This window comes from Dermacentor albipictus, chromosome 5 (genome assembly GCF_038994185.2).
Source record: "Dermacentor albipictus isolate Rhodes 1998 colony chromosome 5, USDA_Dalb.pri_finalv2, whole genome shotgun sequence".
In the NCBI taxonomy this organism is placed as follows: domain Eukaryota; kingdom Metazoa; phylum Arthropoda; class Arachnida; order Ixodida; family Ixodidae; genus Dermacentor; species Dermacentor albipictus.
This window is the reverse complement of record NC_091825.1, coordinates 145,993,160-146,012,332: the sequence shown is the minus strand read 5'-3', so window position 1 is coordinate 146,012,332 and position 19,173 is coordinate 145,993,160. Positions and strand designations below refer to the sequence as shown.

General features: G+C 42.8%; 1 protein-coding gene across 2 annotated transcripts; it reads right to left on the bottom strand.

The window, feature by feature from the left end:
* Positions 1–951: 951 nt before the first annotated feature.
* MTF-1 (Metal response element-binding Transcription Factor-1) lies at positions 952–19,072 on the bottom strand. 2 transcript variants are annotated; one of them, XM_065437573.2, is made up of 8 exons: positions 18,750–19,072; positions 15,820–16,040; positions 14,109–14,259; positions 13,356–13,487; positions 12,958–13,031; positions 11,362–11,468; positions 10,479–10,689; positions 952–9,456 (listed from the first exon to the last, which is right to left on the bottom strand). In XM_065437573.2, exons 1-8 carry the CDS (start codon positions 18,953–18,955, stop codon positions 9,005–9,007), a joined length of 1,554 nt encoding a protein of 517 aa, XP_065293645.1. In that variant the 5' UTR covers positions 18,956–19,072; the 3' UTR covers positions 952–9,004. The 2 variants fall into 2 exon arrangements, with proteins under 2 accessions (XP_065293645.1, XP_065293646.1); XM_065437574.2 differs by lacking the exon at positions 18,750–19,072 and adding an exon at positions 18,419–18,729.
* Positions 19,073–19,173: the final 101 nt, after the last annotated feature.

Below are 19,173 nucleotides of genomic sequence, written 5' to 3'. Positions count from 1 at the left end.
GAGATGATAAATTAACCCACTTAACAGCAAGGCCTTCTGAAGCTGGCAAAAACTCAAACAATTTGGGAAGCGCTTCCTCGCATCTTAAGCAGGGCTTTAGGACTTTTACTCCTTTCATAACTGACAGTGCTTGGCGACTACGAATTCACCAAGGTACTGCCACTGCCAAAAGTTTGCAAGCCACCGCAAGCCCAACCACAGCGCTCCCTGGGCCATGAACCGAGCCCTCCGAAAAACTTTCAGAGCTCTAAGTCTGTAGTTGTGGAGAAACCATTTCTCTTACTCCACTGGTTTTTGGAGCACTAGCAAAGCTCCAGAAGACAGGGACAGCAGAGGACAGGGACTTATGCGCACACTAGCTTCACATTCACAAATACACTGACTCTTCTTTACCGCCCCCCCCCCCCCCCCCCCCCGCCCCAGACACTGGCTATGAAGTTCTGCTGCTAAACATAAGGTCACACTTACAATTTCCGATTGCTGTGGCCACACTCCAATGCTGGTAAATGTAATTTATGTACCATGTTTTGGGGTGCACATTGAAGAACCCCAGGTTGTCACAATTAATCATAAAGCAATGCACTATGGCGTCCCTTATAACCCACTATGCAGTTTCGGAATGTTGAGCCCCATAATTCAATTAACTCAAAGCTCTGCCTCGACTCTGCTAAATGGAGGACAGCACCAGAGTGGTCATTGCGCTTCAGTAACACCCTTAGCGATTCTCTGAACAAGAATTTCGTTACCAGGTTCTTGAGCATCTACTCAAAGGCATTGGAGTGATCACGCAATCATGAAAGGATAAAAGTGGCATCCCCTGTAGCACGAAGTTTACAAATGGCATAAATCATGTGGAAACTCATTTTTTCATAGAAAGATGCCCTCAGGAGCCCCATTCACCCCACCCACTTTTTTCCCCCTTCAGCTTCAAGATGCAGACAGGATCTAAAATTCATAGAGATTTTCTGGTTTATTTCATCTCGTGTAGGTTTTCTTTTCATAATGCACTCCAACATCACTCGGTCACATAGAACAACATGCAAACATTAAAAAAAGGCAATCTGTGGATAAGGTGCCCACAGGGCACACCTTTTATGTACATATTGCATCATCAGTTCTATCAAGCATGATGAAACACGCCTTGACCCTAAGTGCATAGCTGCTGTAGTAATTTGGGCGGGATGTCACAGATGTAGTGTGGCAGATAAATGACAGTATATACCCTACTGCTTCTGTTACAAACTCAAGTGGTGAACACAGTGATTCCAAAGCTTGCAAAACAAAGCATTTTGAATCCTTGCACTGCAGTTGGCACTTGTAATGATCACATTTTTGTTCGGCAACCACAAATTATAAAGGAGCTTCAGTGTGTTTGACTCAGAGCGGCAGCATAGCATTTCTGTAAAAGCTAAGAAATTACGTGCATGTGGCAAACCAAAGCCCATGAATCTTGTCACAAACTCCTGCGCCTCCACGACAGTTCATGTGAATATGAGGTGCCCATAATAAGCAAGCTTTAGAGGAACTTGTTCATTAACACCTTTGAGCTGCCCAGTAGATGAATGAAGCTGTCTCACAGTGCCAGCACTTTGAGCAGCATCTAATGCCGAGTCATCCACATCACCAAGAGCACAAGAAGCTACTTTTCACTCTCCCTGCAAGTGTTATGAGATTATCACATGGAACACAACAGCACAGTGTGCAATGTTGCTGGCTTGGTATACACAACACTCCATTTACATTTCAGATTATTCTTGCACAGGTCATCCTACACTGCTGCTCTTTAATGAGACACTAAAGGCAAATATTAGATCTACCTACAGTTCCACACATTTCTTTTTTTCCTTGCACCAGAGGACGACGCCGTCACTAAGAAAATGAAGACAGTGTGACAAGAGGTCACCTAGCAAAAATGTTGATGTGTCATTCACATGTCAGTGTAGGGCAGGAATCCTGCCTTGCTTCAGTTATTCCCATCCTCTTCCATCTACTATTCCCCTCGGCAGGTTAAAAAACCCTACACAAAGGTGCTGTGCTCCCACATTGTGAGGTAGCATCAACAAATTCTGCGGAAAAATTCAATAAAATGCCCAAAACACGCATTGTAAAAAAAAATTTCTTTGTAATGCAGCTATTTGTTGCTGTACCTTCAGTGGTGGCATAAATTCTGTCCCTCAAAGACCACTTAAAGTGAAGCATCAAAATAGGCTACACTAACGATATTACCTCTTTCACATCCCCTTTTCCATTGGTTTTGAGACAATAGCTTATTAGGGCAGAAAGAGGAGACTAACTTTCCACCAGCATTACATGCCTGATTCTAGTTTCGTAATATTCCGAACTCTAGTAGGCACTGGTGTTTAGTACAAGACCCTCGAAACAAAGACGCAAGCAAGTGGCCTTTCTTTCATGTCCTCATCTCGAGCTTTTGTGCTAGGTGCCGCTTTTTGGTCGCACCAAAAAGGCCACCACACAATACTTGCTAAATGTGTTGCTTGCCTCGGTTTTTAACTTATCGTGAAATGCCAGTGCAATCCTGCCTCACTGATAAACATCCAACTAGACTTGGCCAGATGCTGGAACAATCCATGGCATTACGGTAAGATGGAGTCAGTGGCACTGCCAGCCATCTCTCACGTCAATTCAAATGTACCAAGCAGCTCTGCTAAAAACCACTCAGTTGGCTTTCCAAACATGTAACCTACCAACCCACATTAGCCTAATATTTGCCCCAATGACCCTTCACAAGGTGTACAGATGCTGAAATATTAACCTTTCAGTTTCCGCTGCTGCTGTGAGTGGTAGATATGTCACTGTTTAAAGAATTGCACACTGCAATGAACATCTTGCACGTATAATCTCAAGCAGTTAATTCTCTACCTTTCTTTGGTTTCATGAAACTAGAGGTAGCAGTGGCATGTATGGTGTTAATATGCAGTTTTTAAAGCGAACTGCTGTATTGTGCTTCTCCCACAAAGCTGCAGGCACCTTTTCATTTTCTGTACACCACAGTTTCATATTGAGACCACTTGGAGAAAATGTGGCGGTGCAATCGTTTAACCTGGCAGGTATGATGAATTCAACTACATAGATTTTTCTTACGTTCTGATTGATACAACTTTGTTATAAAAACCTCGTTATTGGTCTCTGAGGTTCCATAGTGCAGTGTGCTTTCCTCACAATTCCTCTATGGACACTAAAAAGAAACACTTAGTCAATTTAGACAATTAAATACTTTCTAATCTCTATTATTCGTTAAGTTTATGGGAAAAAGGCGATTACTAGGAGAAAAAACGAACACTAAAGTTCTTTCCCTCCCCCCACTTAGCGGCTAAATTCCAGCACTGGTACATGAGTAACATTGCGATGTTCAATGTATTTTTCCGTACTTGAGCAGGTGCAGCGCAGCAATAGTTTTCAAAACTTGCTAAGCTCAGTCTGTGGCTCCTTTACGATATGATGTAGTTCAACTTTATCAATGAAAAATTAAGTGTGCCCAAGCAGGTACCGTCATTTCATGCGGTACCTGCAAGCTGGTGAACGTCAAACGAGCACTGCTCCTGTCTTTTGTTTTCATGTCTTTTTCTGGCTTCTCGGCCTCCACTTGTGAAATCAGTGCTTTCTTTTATTTTTTTATTATAGCAGAATAATTTGCAAATGCAGCTGAAATTATTTTTCTATCTGGAGTATGTTGAACATAAAAGCTTGCAAAATATTTGTTTTATGACATAACTTTGAACAAATAAATAAGCAATATCAATAATATGCATGCCACTAAATATTAATGATATTAAATATGCAACAATTACCATGAAGAATTTTTTTTTCATATGCAGAACAGTCTAGTTCTCTGCAACATTCAGATACAGATAACAGTCAAATATAGTAGCAATAACGTGCTAACTTCGGCTGGTTGGTACATGTCTTCAATGAGTAACAGCAGTGGACAGCAAGACGCGGCTGAGACAGACAAAGCATCGACTTTCAACGAATATACAGTAAAAGCTCGTTAATTCGAACCTCAAGGGGTAGCCGCTCCAGTTCGAATTAACGAAAGTTCGAACTAACGAAAGTGAAGGAGAGCAACAGTACACTGCGATTTGGAAGCAGTAGGGCATGTCAGAAATTTGGCGTGTCAGAAAGTGATGGCGTGTGCCGCGGGCACACGCAATCTTGAAATCGAAGCTCTGGGTCCGACTGTGCCACACTACCGATGTCCACCGAAACGAACGTTAGCCGAGGCTTAACACCATCACAATGAATTGCGATGGCCGATACCTCCTAAGCTGAAAACAGACGTGCACAACCGATGAAGACTACCGAGACAAAGACGCTGAACATGTGAAGGTGGCGAAGGCCCTGATTCGTTGGTTCTTGATTGCAAGCGCAGCTGCAACGTACTTGATTCGCTGTGTTACGATGGCGCTTGCCGTGCCATCTCCGCACAACATTAGCAGCTGTACAAGATTTGCAAAGCCTCCGAGATTCGCAACGGGCATGAAGTCTCGGAGGTTACGTAGAATGGAGAGGCGGCAGCCGCCGCTGCTTTCTGGCTGGCCCCGCGTCGGTTAGATTTTTTTCCAATTTTGCCTTCTCTCGCCGTTCTCTCCGTTTCGGAGGCAATACAGCCTTGTGTGTAGGCAGTAGGCGCGTTTCTCTGGCCGTGTGCCAGGCAAGCGTAGTTCGAATTATCCGTGAGGGAACCTTCTCGCGTTCAAATTAACGGACTTTTTTATACATACACTTCTGTGGAGCTTGGCCGGACCAAATCGTACAGTTCGAATTATCCATAAATTCGAATTATTGAAGTTCGAATTAACGAGCTTTCACTGTATTATTGCACACACAGCAATATATACAGGGGCTTGAGTAGGCAGGAGGGAGAGGAGAACATATAGTAGGAATACATCGTCAGAAAGATAGCAATGATGGATAATGTGAAAACAACACAACTAAACGGTTGCCATCATCCACGTGCAAGATGCACGTGTTCCTTCGTGAGGAGTGATACCAAAGGCACACTCACGCACATATCGCCTTTCCTGTCGATGCTAAAGGCCTCGTATATCTCGGGTGTACGCTGGTCACCCTAGTAATATTTTGCATTTGTCAAACAATGTACGACAACCACACTCAAAGCTACGCACAGCTAGGTGGCTGCCGACACACCCCTTCATTAAATTTGAATGTTCTCTGAGGTGGTCATTAGTAAAATGGCCAGTTTGGCCGATGTAGCAACAACCGCACGAGAGGGGGATCTCGTATGCTACATTGTGGCAGCAATCAACAGGCTTTTTTGTGTGTTTCATATTACAGGTGTGAAGCCCCGTGTTTACCCTATTCACTTTTGGGCACATACTGGAGAACTTGTTTGTTGCTGAGAAAACAATCCTAATGCCTGCTTTATGCGCTACCTTTTTTTATATGATGAGCCACTTGGTGCAAATAGGGAATGCAAACTTTACTCTTTTTGGTTGTTGTATTGGTCACGCCTTGGCTGTTTTAAATCTGCTAAAAGACATTCGGCAATGGTGGAGAGTAAATTGTCCAGGTAGCCTTCCATTTGCAGTGTGAGAAACTGGGAATTAAAACTGCAGCGCATTGTGTGAAAGCACAACCTCAACAAGGCAGCCCCTAGACAACATTTGGCAATAGCATGCTTCACAAGTTTGAAATGCGCCGAGATGTAAGGTAGGAGGCTCTTCTTGGAGCGGAGGGCATACTGCCTGCACGAATGGTCAGATAAAAACAGTTCAAGGTCAAGGAACCTAAGTTTGTTATTATTGGGAAATTCAGTAATTAGTTCTAGTTTCTTCATGCAGGAACAAAACACATCAACTCCTGGCAGGCTACATGGGAAATTTGCTGTCCTCCATTGCTGAATGTTTTGACTTAGAACAGCTAAGGCGTGACACATGCAACAATCAAAAAGAGGAATGCTCGTATGCAAGAACCGCGGTCACTCCCTATCAGCCACACTGGCTGTTGTATTAATAACCGCCTCAGAGAACATTTAATGAAAGGGTGTGTTGGCAGCCACCTAGCCGTGCATTGTTTGACAAATGCAAAATACTAAGGTGCTATGGTAACCAATGTGCACCTGAGATATATCAGGCCTTTTGCATCGACAAGAAAGGCAATATGTGCATGAGTGTGGCTTTGGTATTGCTCCTCACGAAGTAACTCGCGCATCTTGCACACGGATGATGGCGACCATTTAGTTGTGTGAGTTTCACATTATCAATCATTAATATCTTTCTGAATATATATTCCATTTATATGTTCTCTCCTTCCTGCCTATTCAAGGGCCTGTCCTGTATATATTGCTGTGTGCGCGATAAAATGTTGGTTGAAAGTTGGCGCTCTGTCTGTCTCAGTCACATCCCAGTGTCCATCCAGCGTTGTTACTCATTTTCCTCAAATGTAGTAGCATTTTGCACCTAAACGAGGTTTATCACTCCCATACAACAAATATGCAGCGAGGAATTTGCTTCAATAAAGTTATAAAAAGCAGCAAGGACACTTCACGCCCTACAGGATAAGTGAATCAATCTATGCTGTAATGGCCGTCATTTTGGGACACTAGCACCACATTTCTCTCCAGCGGTAACATCAGGAAACTCAATTCAGTGCATATCATAGCAAATTTTGCATACCTCATAACGTTTCTCAATGTGCATTGAGAAGGCATGCTTGATCTTCAGTGTAGAAAGCTCGATAAGTCAAGTAACCGAAATAATGCACTTTCTAAACTTCCTTCTTTGTCCCTTGTGTTTGGCACTGAATTTTCATAACCATGAATCCAACATTACAACTAGCCCAATTAGCAGTCTTGATTAACTAAAGTAATGCTGTCCAAAGCTTACAAACACATTACTGCAGCACACTGCAAGATTCTGCATGGCAAATACATAATGAATCAGATTTTCATACTGTTTCAAGCAATCTTCAAGGACTGCCGCACTGTGTGCCAGAGTTCGTAAGAAGCCAGATTGCAAATCCCAGGGTCCAAAGAGTGAAGACGTGATCAAAATACATGAAGTAACTTAACAGTGTTAAAGCACACAACGCTGTCTTTTTTTTTCTGTCACACCAGCATCTTTAAAACAACTATAGTGCATTAAAAAAAGTGACTAAGGCCTTTCAACACAAGCACTTGATAGTTAAAGATTTAGCTAGTGATCAGTAACAACAGATTACCAAGAATGGGACCCATCCACTATCACAGTGGGACGTACTAGTAGGATGCTGACACTGCACATCGCTCAGGCGGCACTGCTCAGCTTAGCTACACTTGCAAATGCTCTTCACAATTGACTCGGTTATCACATGAGTCATATTCTAGTACTTTTCCCTTTCAACAACACTATGTGTAGCTTTATACACTTTGTAATACTCTGTATACATAGCACTGTCAAAAGAATTTATCTTCGGAATGATATCAACTACTGCTCTACGATATACCTACTTCCTGTGAAACACCTTGGCTTGTACGGCAAAGGGTAAAGTGTCCGGCAGTGCGACATCTTCTGGCATGTTGTTTCGAGCTGCTCTTAAAGTTGTTTGTTAAAACCAATCTTAAAGTTTCTTTTTCAAGGTTCTAAAACAATCCCCCCCCTCCCCCCTAACCAAGAAAGGACAGTTTGTAAACATGACGCACTGCAAAAGCTGTGCTCAAAATTTGGGCATGTTTGTGACAAAGTTAAAAGCTTTAAGAGCAACAGAAAGAACAGCTTTTAGCTTCACAAGAAAAATCGCTTTGTATAAAAGTGGCCATTTCAAGGTACTACTTTCACTCCAAAGATGATTGTTGCAGGCACAAAGAACATACCTAAAAGAAAATACAAATAAATTTCGCAGGTAGAAAACAGCATGCTGGATATGTAGTGTTCACTCACCCAACACTCACCTCAATTCGTCTGAACAGTAGTAGAAAAAAAATATGCTAAAAACAAATCCTAATGCCCAGAGAGCTGTGGTTGAATATGGACCTTAATGAAGAAGCATTGTCCAATCTAAGACTGTGTGTTGAGGAACTACAACTTCATCTATTTGTGGCCGCAACCCTCAACCAAAAGCCTCGTTTGTTAATCAGCACCTCAGAATACCAATGTACTGAGCTATATTATTTTCACGAAACAAGTGACTACGTAAAAATTAATCTAAGCCATCAGCACTATAAAAGAACTCGGTCACAAGTCTAGAATCAATAACAAGAAGTGTTAATAAAAGTGCTATCTATTGTTAAAAAAAAAACTTATTTGAGCAGAAGTCTTAAGTTCATTCCCTGTCACGAGCACATTGAGCACACAGCACACTTCTTTCAGTAAGTCAGTGCTCAATCGGTGAATGCTCTGAACTGGTTCCAACCGTGCCAATTAAACAGATGAAGGGGGCCCACACTGTTTTAGCCAAGACAAGACAGTTATGTGCAGTCTTCACTCGGAGAAAGTACAAAACCTGCAGGTCGCTAATCCACACCCTACCAATGCAGTTGGCTTTCACTTCCCAGTGTGCCCTTTACCTAAGAGGTGCCTGCTCAGAGTAAGTGCTGCTGCTCACTAACAATTATGTCTTTTAAAATGTACACGCCCTAAACAGGGGTGGGCAGGAAATGATCAACCATAGGATGGGACCATTCTATCACTTATACCACAAGGTACTTGCAGTACCTGCAACATGCTGCAGGTACTTGCCTCGGCTTACACAAAGAAGGCACCACAACAAAGCAGTTGTACAATTGTTGGGGAGAGCAATTAACGCTAGCATTAGGCCCAAAAAATCCTCTGAAATATTACCCTTGCCCTACTTTGAAACAATCACTGCCTAATGAAAATTGGCAGGATGCCAGTCAACCGAACTGGTGCTGTACAGCCAGGAAACCCTACTAGCTCCTCTAAGGCAAGGCAAGAAATCCTGCAAACATGTTCACTGTCAGCACTAGATTTAAGATTTTTGTCTTTTTAAGTCTGGGAACCTGAAGCACAAACGAAAAAAGCCGGTGTTATAAGCAGCAAGCCCGATGGCCGGCACGTTCTGTCAAACCGTCAGCAGCAGCTCTTGATACACCTACACCATCTTGACCTTGAGTGTTGGCAAGAATGTCCGGGGAACAGCAGACACTGACCACTTTGCTGGGGCAATTTCTGCAGTTCCCATTTTCGCATTCCTGTTTGTCCGGGCAGTTGCATATGTCTGCCTCTGATGCCGAGATGCCCAAGATGTCCAGATCATCCACGTGAACAGTTGCCGGCAACACAGTGGGCACCACCGTAGGCATCACGACTTCCACATCTGGCACCAAGTCATCTACCGCCACTGTTGCTTCTGGCTTGCCCACTTGCGTCGCCAAGTCAACAGTAAGTGTCCGTGGCAGCAGCACTTGTGCAACCTTAGGCGATGCATCACTCTGTCCGGAACCACTACTCACAATGTCCAGGGGTATCATGGCATAGGCTGCACAGAGTTGAAAAAAAAAGAAGAATACAATCAGCTTTTGCACAGAGATGACTGTACTTCCCACCAAGTGAACTTCTTTCTGGCAGAATTCTGCAGCTGAATGAACAAGCAAAGGACAGAGAGAGATGAGTTGCAAAGAGTTGGAGTAGCAGGATTCCAGACTAGTCCACTTGTTCAAAGATTGAAGGGCAAAGTTCTGAAAAATCCATGCCTTGCCCCCATCATTCCTATTTTGTCTGAACAATCATACTTGTGGTGCATTCAGCCGTAAGCACCACATTTCCATGTAGTATTAATATTAATTAAGCTTTAAAGCTCCAGAGCCTCCAGGCAAATCAGTAAACTCTACATGGATATGAAAGCGAGCACAATGTGCCTTCAAACAGTGATTCCTGCAAATGTCCAAGCCATAACCTCAGTCACTGGAATTTGCTGCACTGTTCAAATTGAAGAATCCTCCCAAAGAACTTTAATTTCAGAGCAGGAATAGAAAAATTCCAGCAGAACCCACCTACAATGATTGTCTAAGTTATGCAAGAGCATTCACACGACACACCCACATGCACGCACGTACGTACGTGCGCACGCACGCACACAAACACACACACTGTTCAAACTCCATTACTTCATTGTTCACTTCATCTATTGTGCACGAGACAGCTATCATGAGACAGTGTGTGGTGAAGTGTAATGCGTACAATTTCGCGCCCACTGTCAGCTGTTAGCGTTGCGCCAAGGTCGGTACTCGCTTATCATGCCACTCCCCAGGCCCGAGTTCAATTTCTTGCTTTCTTCTTTTTTACGTGGTCATTGTTTTGAGGCTCACAGATACCTAGCCAGCCAGACTAAACTGAGTGTGGGTCAGCAAATAATGCTCTTGCATTGAAGTTACTGACATTAAGCACAAATATGGTGTGCCCTTTCATACCCTTACATCATTGCATTCCCGATGGCACAGAGTTAACAAAACTGTGCTATGTAGCCCCATGCAGCGTGTGAGAAATGGCCACAGTGATTACCTCGAAGGGCAGAGCTGCTGCCGTCCACTTCCTGAATGGGAACGCTGACTAGTCCGCCGTTGCCAGGACTTGGCTCGGCTGCTGTTGTGCCCACCATGGTGTTGAGAATCATGTGGGCCGTACTATCGTCCACTTCACAGTCTGCAGTCCCCTCTAAGGGGTCATCGATGTCGACGTCCACGCCGTCCAAGTGAAACGTCACCACCTGACCCTGCAGGCCCCAAAATATTGCAACAGGGAAGCAACTGTGGCAACACCATTCACCAGTTTGCGCAGTGCTAAGAAAATTGAAAAAGAAAATAGGAGCAAAATTGCTTCAAATAAAAACACTATAACTCTAGACTGGTGGGTTACATAATAAAACCATGACTGCAATTATACTGAGAAAAATGAATGCTGCCCATTCCTCACTTGTTGGCAGAAAAAATGAAAGCCAAAAATTTTTTTGTACTTTGCTACCAAACAATGGTGTTCATGATGACAATGTGGCAATGGCGTTAGCCACAAGGTTTTTCAATCTGATTTAGATACTCCTTTTTGTGCACAAAAACCCCCAAAGGTTGCCATACTAAGCTTTCATTCATTTTCAAACACAATACAGTCCTGTTTTTCAGAACAAATGCAAGCATTCTCAGCCCGGCCTTCCTGAAACCAATGAGTTCACAGGGAACTGGTGAGGAAATTTGAATGTCGCGTTGACACTTATTTTTAGTATAGTATTCATGTTCTTTCTAGCTTACCCAACCTCTACACACGGTGAGACAAATCTGCTTGATATTCTAAAAGTATAGAAATATGTACTATAATGCTTAATACTCATCTCTACTGCTGCTAGAGCATACTGCATCGAGAATATTGCTGAATAGACAAGAAAATTACAGACCTCATCACCCTGTATCCGGTCATGCCTTGCAACGTGAGTCTTGAGGCTGTACTGCGTCGTGAATGTTTTCAAACAGCCATCCTGCGTGCAGAGGTAGGGCTTCTCCCCTGAGGAGCCAATGCATAAATTAAGTTTCTCACTCACTACACTGCCTGATTTATCAAATGTTAGCATGAACAAACCATAACATAACTGCCACACCAACAAAGATAATGTCACACATGTAGCTAGTAGAAATTGTCACACTAGCTTGTGATCTGTCATGCACCGATTAATTTCCTACGTGACAGTAGTGCAAATGAACATACTGCCAATTTGCATTATTTCCTAGGTACCAATTCGTAGGCACCACATGCTTCTTTTCTTTTATTCGCCAGAATTATAAGTGAACCAAAGTAGAGTAGGGTATGTCCCAAAGCAGTTATGGCTCGTAGCAACACTGATCAACATACCCAGAAGCATGAATGCCAATCATGCAAGCATTTGCACGAGTGAACTATATTCACATCGCATGACCTATATTAATACAGTACCACATGACAACTTTCAATTTAGCCATTTTCGGCCACATTGCTCTGCCCCAGAAAGCCAAGAAGTTTTATTTAACTAAAGCGAACAAACTCTCCAAGTTAAAGGGCCTCAACATGCATTTAAGTAGTATCAGGCCAACTAAAATTTTTAATCTGCTTGAAAGAACCAGAACGTTGAATTACCCAAGTTTGAGTTATTTAATGTTTACTCTCCTTTTGTTCTTTTGTTAAAACTGTGCAGCTCCATCATCGTTTATGAGAAAGTGAGGAGCAGAAATGAGAAGCATCCACCATCAGTCTATGACACTGAAGGGCTTGAGCAAGTCTAGAAGAAGTAAGCGTTTTCTTGGGAACCTCATAGTTGGTGGAGAATGACATGTATTTTCTTGTACATGCACATAAAGCTGAGAAGAAACAGCAGTCTGACTGAGCAATGCCAAGTGAGATGACAGACCTTACGAGTGTTTACGAAACTGAAGATTTTTTGCAATGGAGCCAAAAAATTGCAATGAAGTTTAAGTTAAACAACATGAGAAACTTTGAGTTTTCCTAAATGTAACGTGAAGCTGCAGAGAACATTCATATGGGCTCCTTGTTAGGAAAACCTGCTCAGTTGGCATCACAAAGAAAAATTATTCAGCAACTTGATACACTTAGACACTGGCTAGCCAAATGGTCAAGGCTCACTTAATTGATGATAATTAAGCTACACTCATTTAGTTCATCAACTTGAACTATACAGCTGTCTTATATGCTTAGGAAAAAATGCGATGAATGCATTGCTTAGCCATACCTCAACAGCGACAAGCCAAAAGTGATATGGCAGGCCTGTATTCTTTTTGTTGGGAGTGTGTACCACCTGTTCATTTCAGATCACCGCTAAAACAAATGATTTGTCGCATGACGGGTCAAAGGTCGCAGTAGTTTACTTGTGACCTCTACTGGTTATCTCTTTTGCGGTTGCAGCAGTGTCATAACAAAGCAACAAAGAGCAACAAAGCTAGAAAGTTTAGCAGGCACCGATACGTTGAAATGCACAAAAGAATCTTACAAAATGTGAGCTTACCTGTGTGGGTCCTTATGTGGGTTTTCAAGTGATGACTAGCGGCAAATGACTTCCCACACCCATCTGCGTCACACCTTGGGAAGAAAAAAAGAGCACAGCTGTTACATGCTATGCTTGAAACATACATACATGCCAACCTACATGCACACATGTGCCTCTACTATTTGAACAAAGCCACAGTTATGACACAATGGCTGCAGCACAACCAATGGTCACTTCACCAGAGCATAATAACAATTCTAATTTGAACTGTACTTTACACAACTTCAGCTTAATTAAACTGCAGATAATTTATAAAGAAATCTCTCATCACAAGGAGTTTGAAGCTATGTGGGTGGATGACATGCGTCAAAGGTCGAAGTTCCCATGTGACAAAGAGAAGCGGCACAAACAATCACCTGTAAGGCTTTTCACCAGTGTGAGTCCGAGTGTGCTTCTTGAGGTCGCTCAGGGTGGTGAAGATTTTCACGCAGCCGTCCTGGCCACAGTTGAACGTCTCTCCTGTGTGGATTCGCTGGTGGGCCTTCAGCCTATCACAGTAGAAAAAAGCATTGTTATAGTTGCTGAAAATGTTGCACCATGTTGATGATCACAATGACTAGGCTTCTGAGCTGGTGCCAATATCTACCACCACCAGAAGTGAGCTGGTATTGTCTAGCCATGACCAGCTCAGCTAATTTGGAAATTACAGTTGGAAAATTAAACAGTTGGGAATTTGAAAAAAAAGCTAGAATTTGTATGGAATATGCTTTTACACGTCTCATAACGCGCAAGCAGTGGCAGATAAAAAATTGGCATCACTGGCTCCAGCAGCGGTACAGGTGTTGCATTACAAGGTTGCAGGTTTGATTCCCGGCCAATGAAGCAACGCCAGTCAGGGAGTGCAAAAATGTTCGTATGTTCAGATGCATTAAGCATTCCCCGTACGACAAAATCCTGTGGAGCCCTCCACCTGTATGTGATATAAAAGTAAACTACTGTCATTTGTATTCCTCAGAGTCTGCTTTCTCATGTGCACAATGTTGTCCAAAGGATTCACCCTGCATTTTAAATTGAAAGTACAGCTTGCTAATCACTTTGTAAACTGCTAACAGACCAACTCAAAGCATAATCAGAAGAATAAAAAAATAAGAAGGGTGCCATCGCCTCACCTGTAGAGAGTGTTGAAGGTTTTTTCACAGCCTGAGATGTGGCATTCGTACGGTCGTTCATTCGTGTGTACCCGGAAGTGGATCTTGAGGCTATACGAGGTGAGAAAAGCCTTGCCACAGCCCTCTTGCGCGCACACGAAGGTGTACTCGCCTGCCAGGGAGACGCCAATGCGTTACGCACACAATGAAAATTTTCGGCTTCGTACTCTGAACTACATCTGCCTTTTGTTAACTTCAGAGAGAGTAAATGATCTCCCAAAGCTGTGCTCAAAATGACCTTATTCAAGAGCAGGAACACAAATGTGCCAACTCATGCTATGTGAAGATCATCAAGTAAACAAAGCTACTGAAAATGGAGGAGCCTCACATGCAAGAATACTAGTGACATGGCCACCAGTGAGCATCATTTCCTGCAGCCACCAATTTTACGTCCCACAGACAAAAAGCAATAAAAGCGGCTATCGGATATGTATACAACCAATGGGCGATATGCAATGTTGCCCACTGAGCAAAACGCCCTTCCTCTAATGAACAGCTCATCGTCAATAAATATTATAGTTTCCATCACATCATGCACAATCCATGGACCAGGCCCAAGAACGCCGCTTATCTTGAACACTGCATAAAACTTATGAGTTAAAAAGTAATAAAAGCAATTTAGATTAAGACATTGTTCTGTTTGCTAGATGCTGTCATGTACTGTACATCTTCCCAAAAATGTCTTCAGAATATGCAATGCACAAGAAAACACACATACGTTGTGGCCCAAGCACAAATCCTGCAACTTTTGGTGCAGTGTACACATGAGTGTGGGGCTGGCACACACAAGCTTCATTTACAGAACGCATCATGGCAACAGTACTTGTAAGGACTCACAGGACAAGAAAGACCCGACAAGGACCAAGCATTTTACTCAAAGCATAAAACTAGTCATACATCTACTGCATAAAAAATTGTGCACTGGCAATAACTACGTATTCAGACTTCCCCATTTCCATTCACAAGTTTGCTGAGATGTACCCATTCCTTTCAAATTAACCCTATGCAGAACGCTTCAAAACGTTCCCTGTTAGTCTGCATTGCAAGAAGATTGTTTCCTGAAACAGGTGTGCAATAGGACTGCGACAAATGATTTGCGAGGTTCTCCTTCACATTAATGCAATCCATCACACCTTGATTGCAGACGCACAATTTTATATCCAGTAGATGTATGACTGGTTTCATTTTTTCAGTAAAACATCAGCTGAAGTCACTGCTTGTCCTTTTCACTGCATATTCTTTTTGGCAAAATTAACATTATGCATTCTGTAAATCAACAGTAACTAGCTTACGTGTCTACTTTTTCAGGCTTCATGTTTTGAATGTGAAACTTTCTGCAGTACATACATTCTGAAAACTTTTCTGGTCATGAGTACATTACAATATATATTCACCAGGCATGTGCAGTCAACCACAAATGTTTACAGACCACAGGATCTCGGGAAATGTTCAATTTCCAAGCAGCCTGTAACAGTAGCCAGTAAAACCGAACATCACAATGTTGTTCACATATACTAGTAGAGGTTGTAAACGCAAATACTGGACTGCATTGTGTGGCTGCCCAGATACTCAGCTTTTTCTCAAATCTCGTCTTCCGTAAAATTTTGTGATTGACTGCACCTGACATCATAAGACCAGAATAAGAGCTGATCAGTAGCAAGCAAGAACCTACCAGTGTGAGTCTTCTGGTGTGTTTTAAGGTTGCCTGCCGTGCTGTAGGTGCGCTTACAGCCCTCATAGTTGCACCGAAAGCGCTTTATCTCACGTTTTCGAGTCTCTTGGTTCAGGCTCTGAATAGTCAGTGTGGCGTGGGTTGGGTTTTTTGGCATCGGGCTGTTGCCTGGATTGATCTGCATACAGATCTGGTCAGCCGATATGGTGTGCTGAATATACCTGCAAACCAGCCAGACATGCCAGATAAGATAAAGGGAAACCTTTGTGATTGAAGGAACCAAATGCCTGAACGCACCTTTCCCGTGCAATAACACAGACATGTGCCTACGATTCTCTACTGCTGCCAACAGGTTGTCATTCAGTACAAGCAGACATGAAGTATTTTTCCATTTATACTAAGGTTTTTATTGTGGTAACAAGGCCGTCCAAGCTGCTGATTACTGCGCGCACTGATTGAAGTGCCTTCACAAGAACAACGGCTGGCCTTTTATGCCCGTGGACTTGTGAGCAAGCAATATCATAGCGTTCTTGTTTAAAAACATGAAGGTCATTTAATAAACCATATTACAAACCTTTTCTGGAAATGCTTTACAAATGCACAGCGTCAGAACAAAACAATGGCTTGAGATTTTTTCATATTTATTTTACAATGATTGAGTAACATATTTTCAATGTTTAGTCACTAATGTGCACCTGTTAACCTTAATAATAAAATGCCAACAGCAATTTTAAATGCAACATAATCCACATGTTACTATGCAGATGACAATCTCACCCTTCCATATTGAGCAATAAAAGTCACAAAATAACAGGTGGGACAAAAGTTGTTGAAGTTTCTTGGCAAGCACTGTAGGCTACAAACATAAATGCAACTACAAACTGATGACTTCCCCTGCCACACAGCTCACAGCTGTATATTCCCATATGTTTTCACTATATAAATCAACAGCTGCTGTCACCGTCAACACCTTTTCTTTAAGGCAACTTGCGACTTTATCCAGGTGCTTACACCTTTACATATTAGAAATTATATTGTTCAGACACGATTATTTGTCAAAATGTACAAGTACTCTCCTACAATGCACATTTTATGCTTAACAAAAACATGCAATTTATTTGCTATCAGGCCTCCCACTGCCTATAAGGTGTGAGTTTTACTTACTGTGAATTTTACTAATATTAGATAAATGTCTAATTAAAAAAAGTTTTGCAGTAAGTCACAAATTTCGTGTGTCACCAGACAGTGTGGGTGCCCAGGTAAGCAGAGAAGACAAGTTTGCTTAAAACACTACAGTAAAGAACACAAGTTTCATAATACAGAGAGAACTTCATAGACACTAACTGCTAAAATCAGGTCTGCATGAATGTGTAGAACGATTTTCAACAGTGCACTGGCACATGCGTAAAATTGTTGTCTTTGGCAGATAGCACCCAACACAAGTTTTGCAAACGTTTGCAAACATTTGTGAAAACTGTTCTATAGGTCAGCTTGCAATCTTTAAAGAGGAAGGCCGAGCTACGTAAGTATACCTATATCGGGCCCCTCAGTTAACCCCCTTTCTTCTTGTTCATAAGTATACCTATGTAGCTTGACCATCCTTTTCCAAAATTGCAATCTAGCAATATCGTGCAAGTGATCCTATATATAGAGAGACAGCAATTTTATTATATCAGATTAGCAAAGGGGAAAGGTTGCGTATAAACAAAATTGCTTAGATCATATAAATGTGGCGTTATCGGTGTACAGATGAAGGAGTATTTGATGAAGCCTAGGTAACGCAAACACACCACACATTAATGAGACCTCAAGTGCATGTCCTCACTGCTGGAACAGCACAAAATGTGAACAATTACTTACTGCGCTTATTCATCAAGCGAAATGCCCTGGTGAAACCTACATAGTTACAGCAAACCTGTGTGCCCCAGTGGTTTCAACAAGACTATTTTGAAGCAGTGAGACACTGTTGTCAAACATGCAGCAAATGGCGAATTGAAGATTTTATTGTTGGATAGGGGTCAACAAAGTTACAGCAGAAAACTAAACGGGCATTGTAGTTTCAACAGTAATCAAGCCGAGTGAAATCTGATCTAGGAGCGCATATTTCGGCGTCCTAACGCTTCTGTCAAATCCTTTTGCGTCCAACATCATTGTGGTGCTGGAACTATTTTCACTTTCCTCAGACGTGGGTAAAAATGCACTGACGAAGGCCGCCTGTTGCATAACCAGGCGCACTGCCAAGTCGCTTTTCAAACAAGCGGGGGTGACGGGACTGCAAGACAGCTGATCGCACTGAACTATAGTATCTGTATTCAAAACATCTCGGATCATAAACGTTTTCGATGAAATTCCACAGGTTCAAGGACGAATGCGCATTCCGCTCTTGGCGTATGACGTCGCGTCGTACTTGCTAAGCGGTATCGGCTTTCGTTTCGTAGCGGCAAGTCAGAACGCAAAGGAAAAAAAAAGGTCACATTCGTCCTGCGCGGAACAATCGTCCGCCACAGTAATCAAGTTTCGCGGTCTGGTTTCTTAGCGGCAACCACTACGTTCCTGAGATTAGCCTTCTAAGTGGGCAAAACCGAGACGAATGCATTACCGCCAGACAAACGCCGGGACATTCAAGCGGTTCGACCGATGACCGGGTTATCGTGTTCGAGAAGCGCGCCGCAGCTGCTTATTTGAGTCTGTTGTGTGGCATATCTCTAGACGTGACGTGACGCCCAGGAAGAAAATAAGTGCAGGCCGAAATCACTCGAGGAAAACACAACTTTCGAGAGCGATGATAACCATGTTAGGGTAAAAACACTCGCCAACTTCCAAGAGGAAAGTTACCACAGAAGCAATACTCCGTTCATCAATGCCCTGGGCCATCACGTGCACTTCGACATCGTCACAGGGTAGAGCAGTAGCTCAGATTCAAGGCTCACCCCGCATTTTCGTTTTCGTGGTCTTCTTCACCAAAGATATCCAGGTCCTCTGCAGCGTTCTGGCCGTCGTTGGAGTCATCGAAAATGCCGTCTTTCGTAGAGAATATCTGCTGACCGAAGGTAGTATTGTCTAGGCTGTCGTATAGATACTCGTTGAAGGCCACAGTCCTAGCTGTGGGACCCGACGACGACGTATCATCTTCCATTTTTTGGCAGATAGCCCCCACTTCGCGAACACCGATGAGCACAGGCGGACATGAAGGTTTCTTCAGTAGATTCGCTAAAAATACACCACCACCACCAGCTTCGCGATCGGCGCGGCCTCTAGCAGCCTAAAATTAGTTTTTGTTTCGTTTTCTAAGAAACCGAAATCTAAAACTTTCAAATTGTACAAAGAGCACAGAGTTATTGAGCAGCATGAATA

Coding starts and splice junctions, on each gene's coding strand:
- MTF-1 (XM_065437573.2), bottom strand. CDS start 18,955: ATGGAAGATGATACGTCGTCGTCGGGTCCCACAGCTAGGACTGTGGCC. Junction 13,488..14,108: donor ACCTTCAACACTCTCTACAG/GTGAGGCGATGG, acceptor CTACTGTGATAG/GCTGAAGGCCCACCAGCGAA. Junction 10,690..11,361: donor ACCGGATACAGGGTGATGAG/GTCTGTAATTTT, acceptor TGGGGCCTGCAG/GGTCAGGTGGTGACGTTTCA.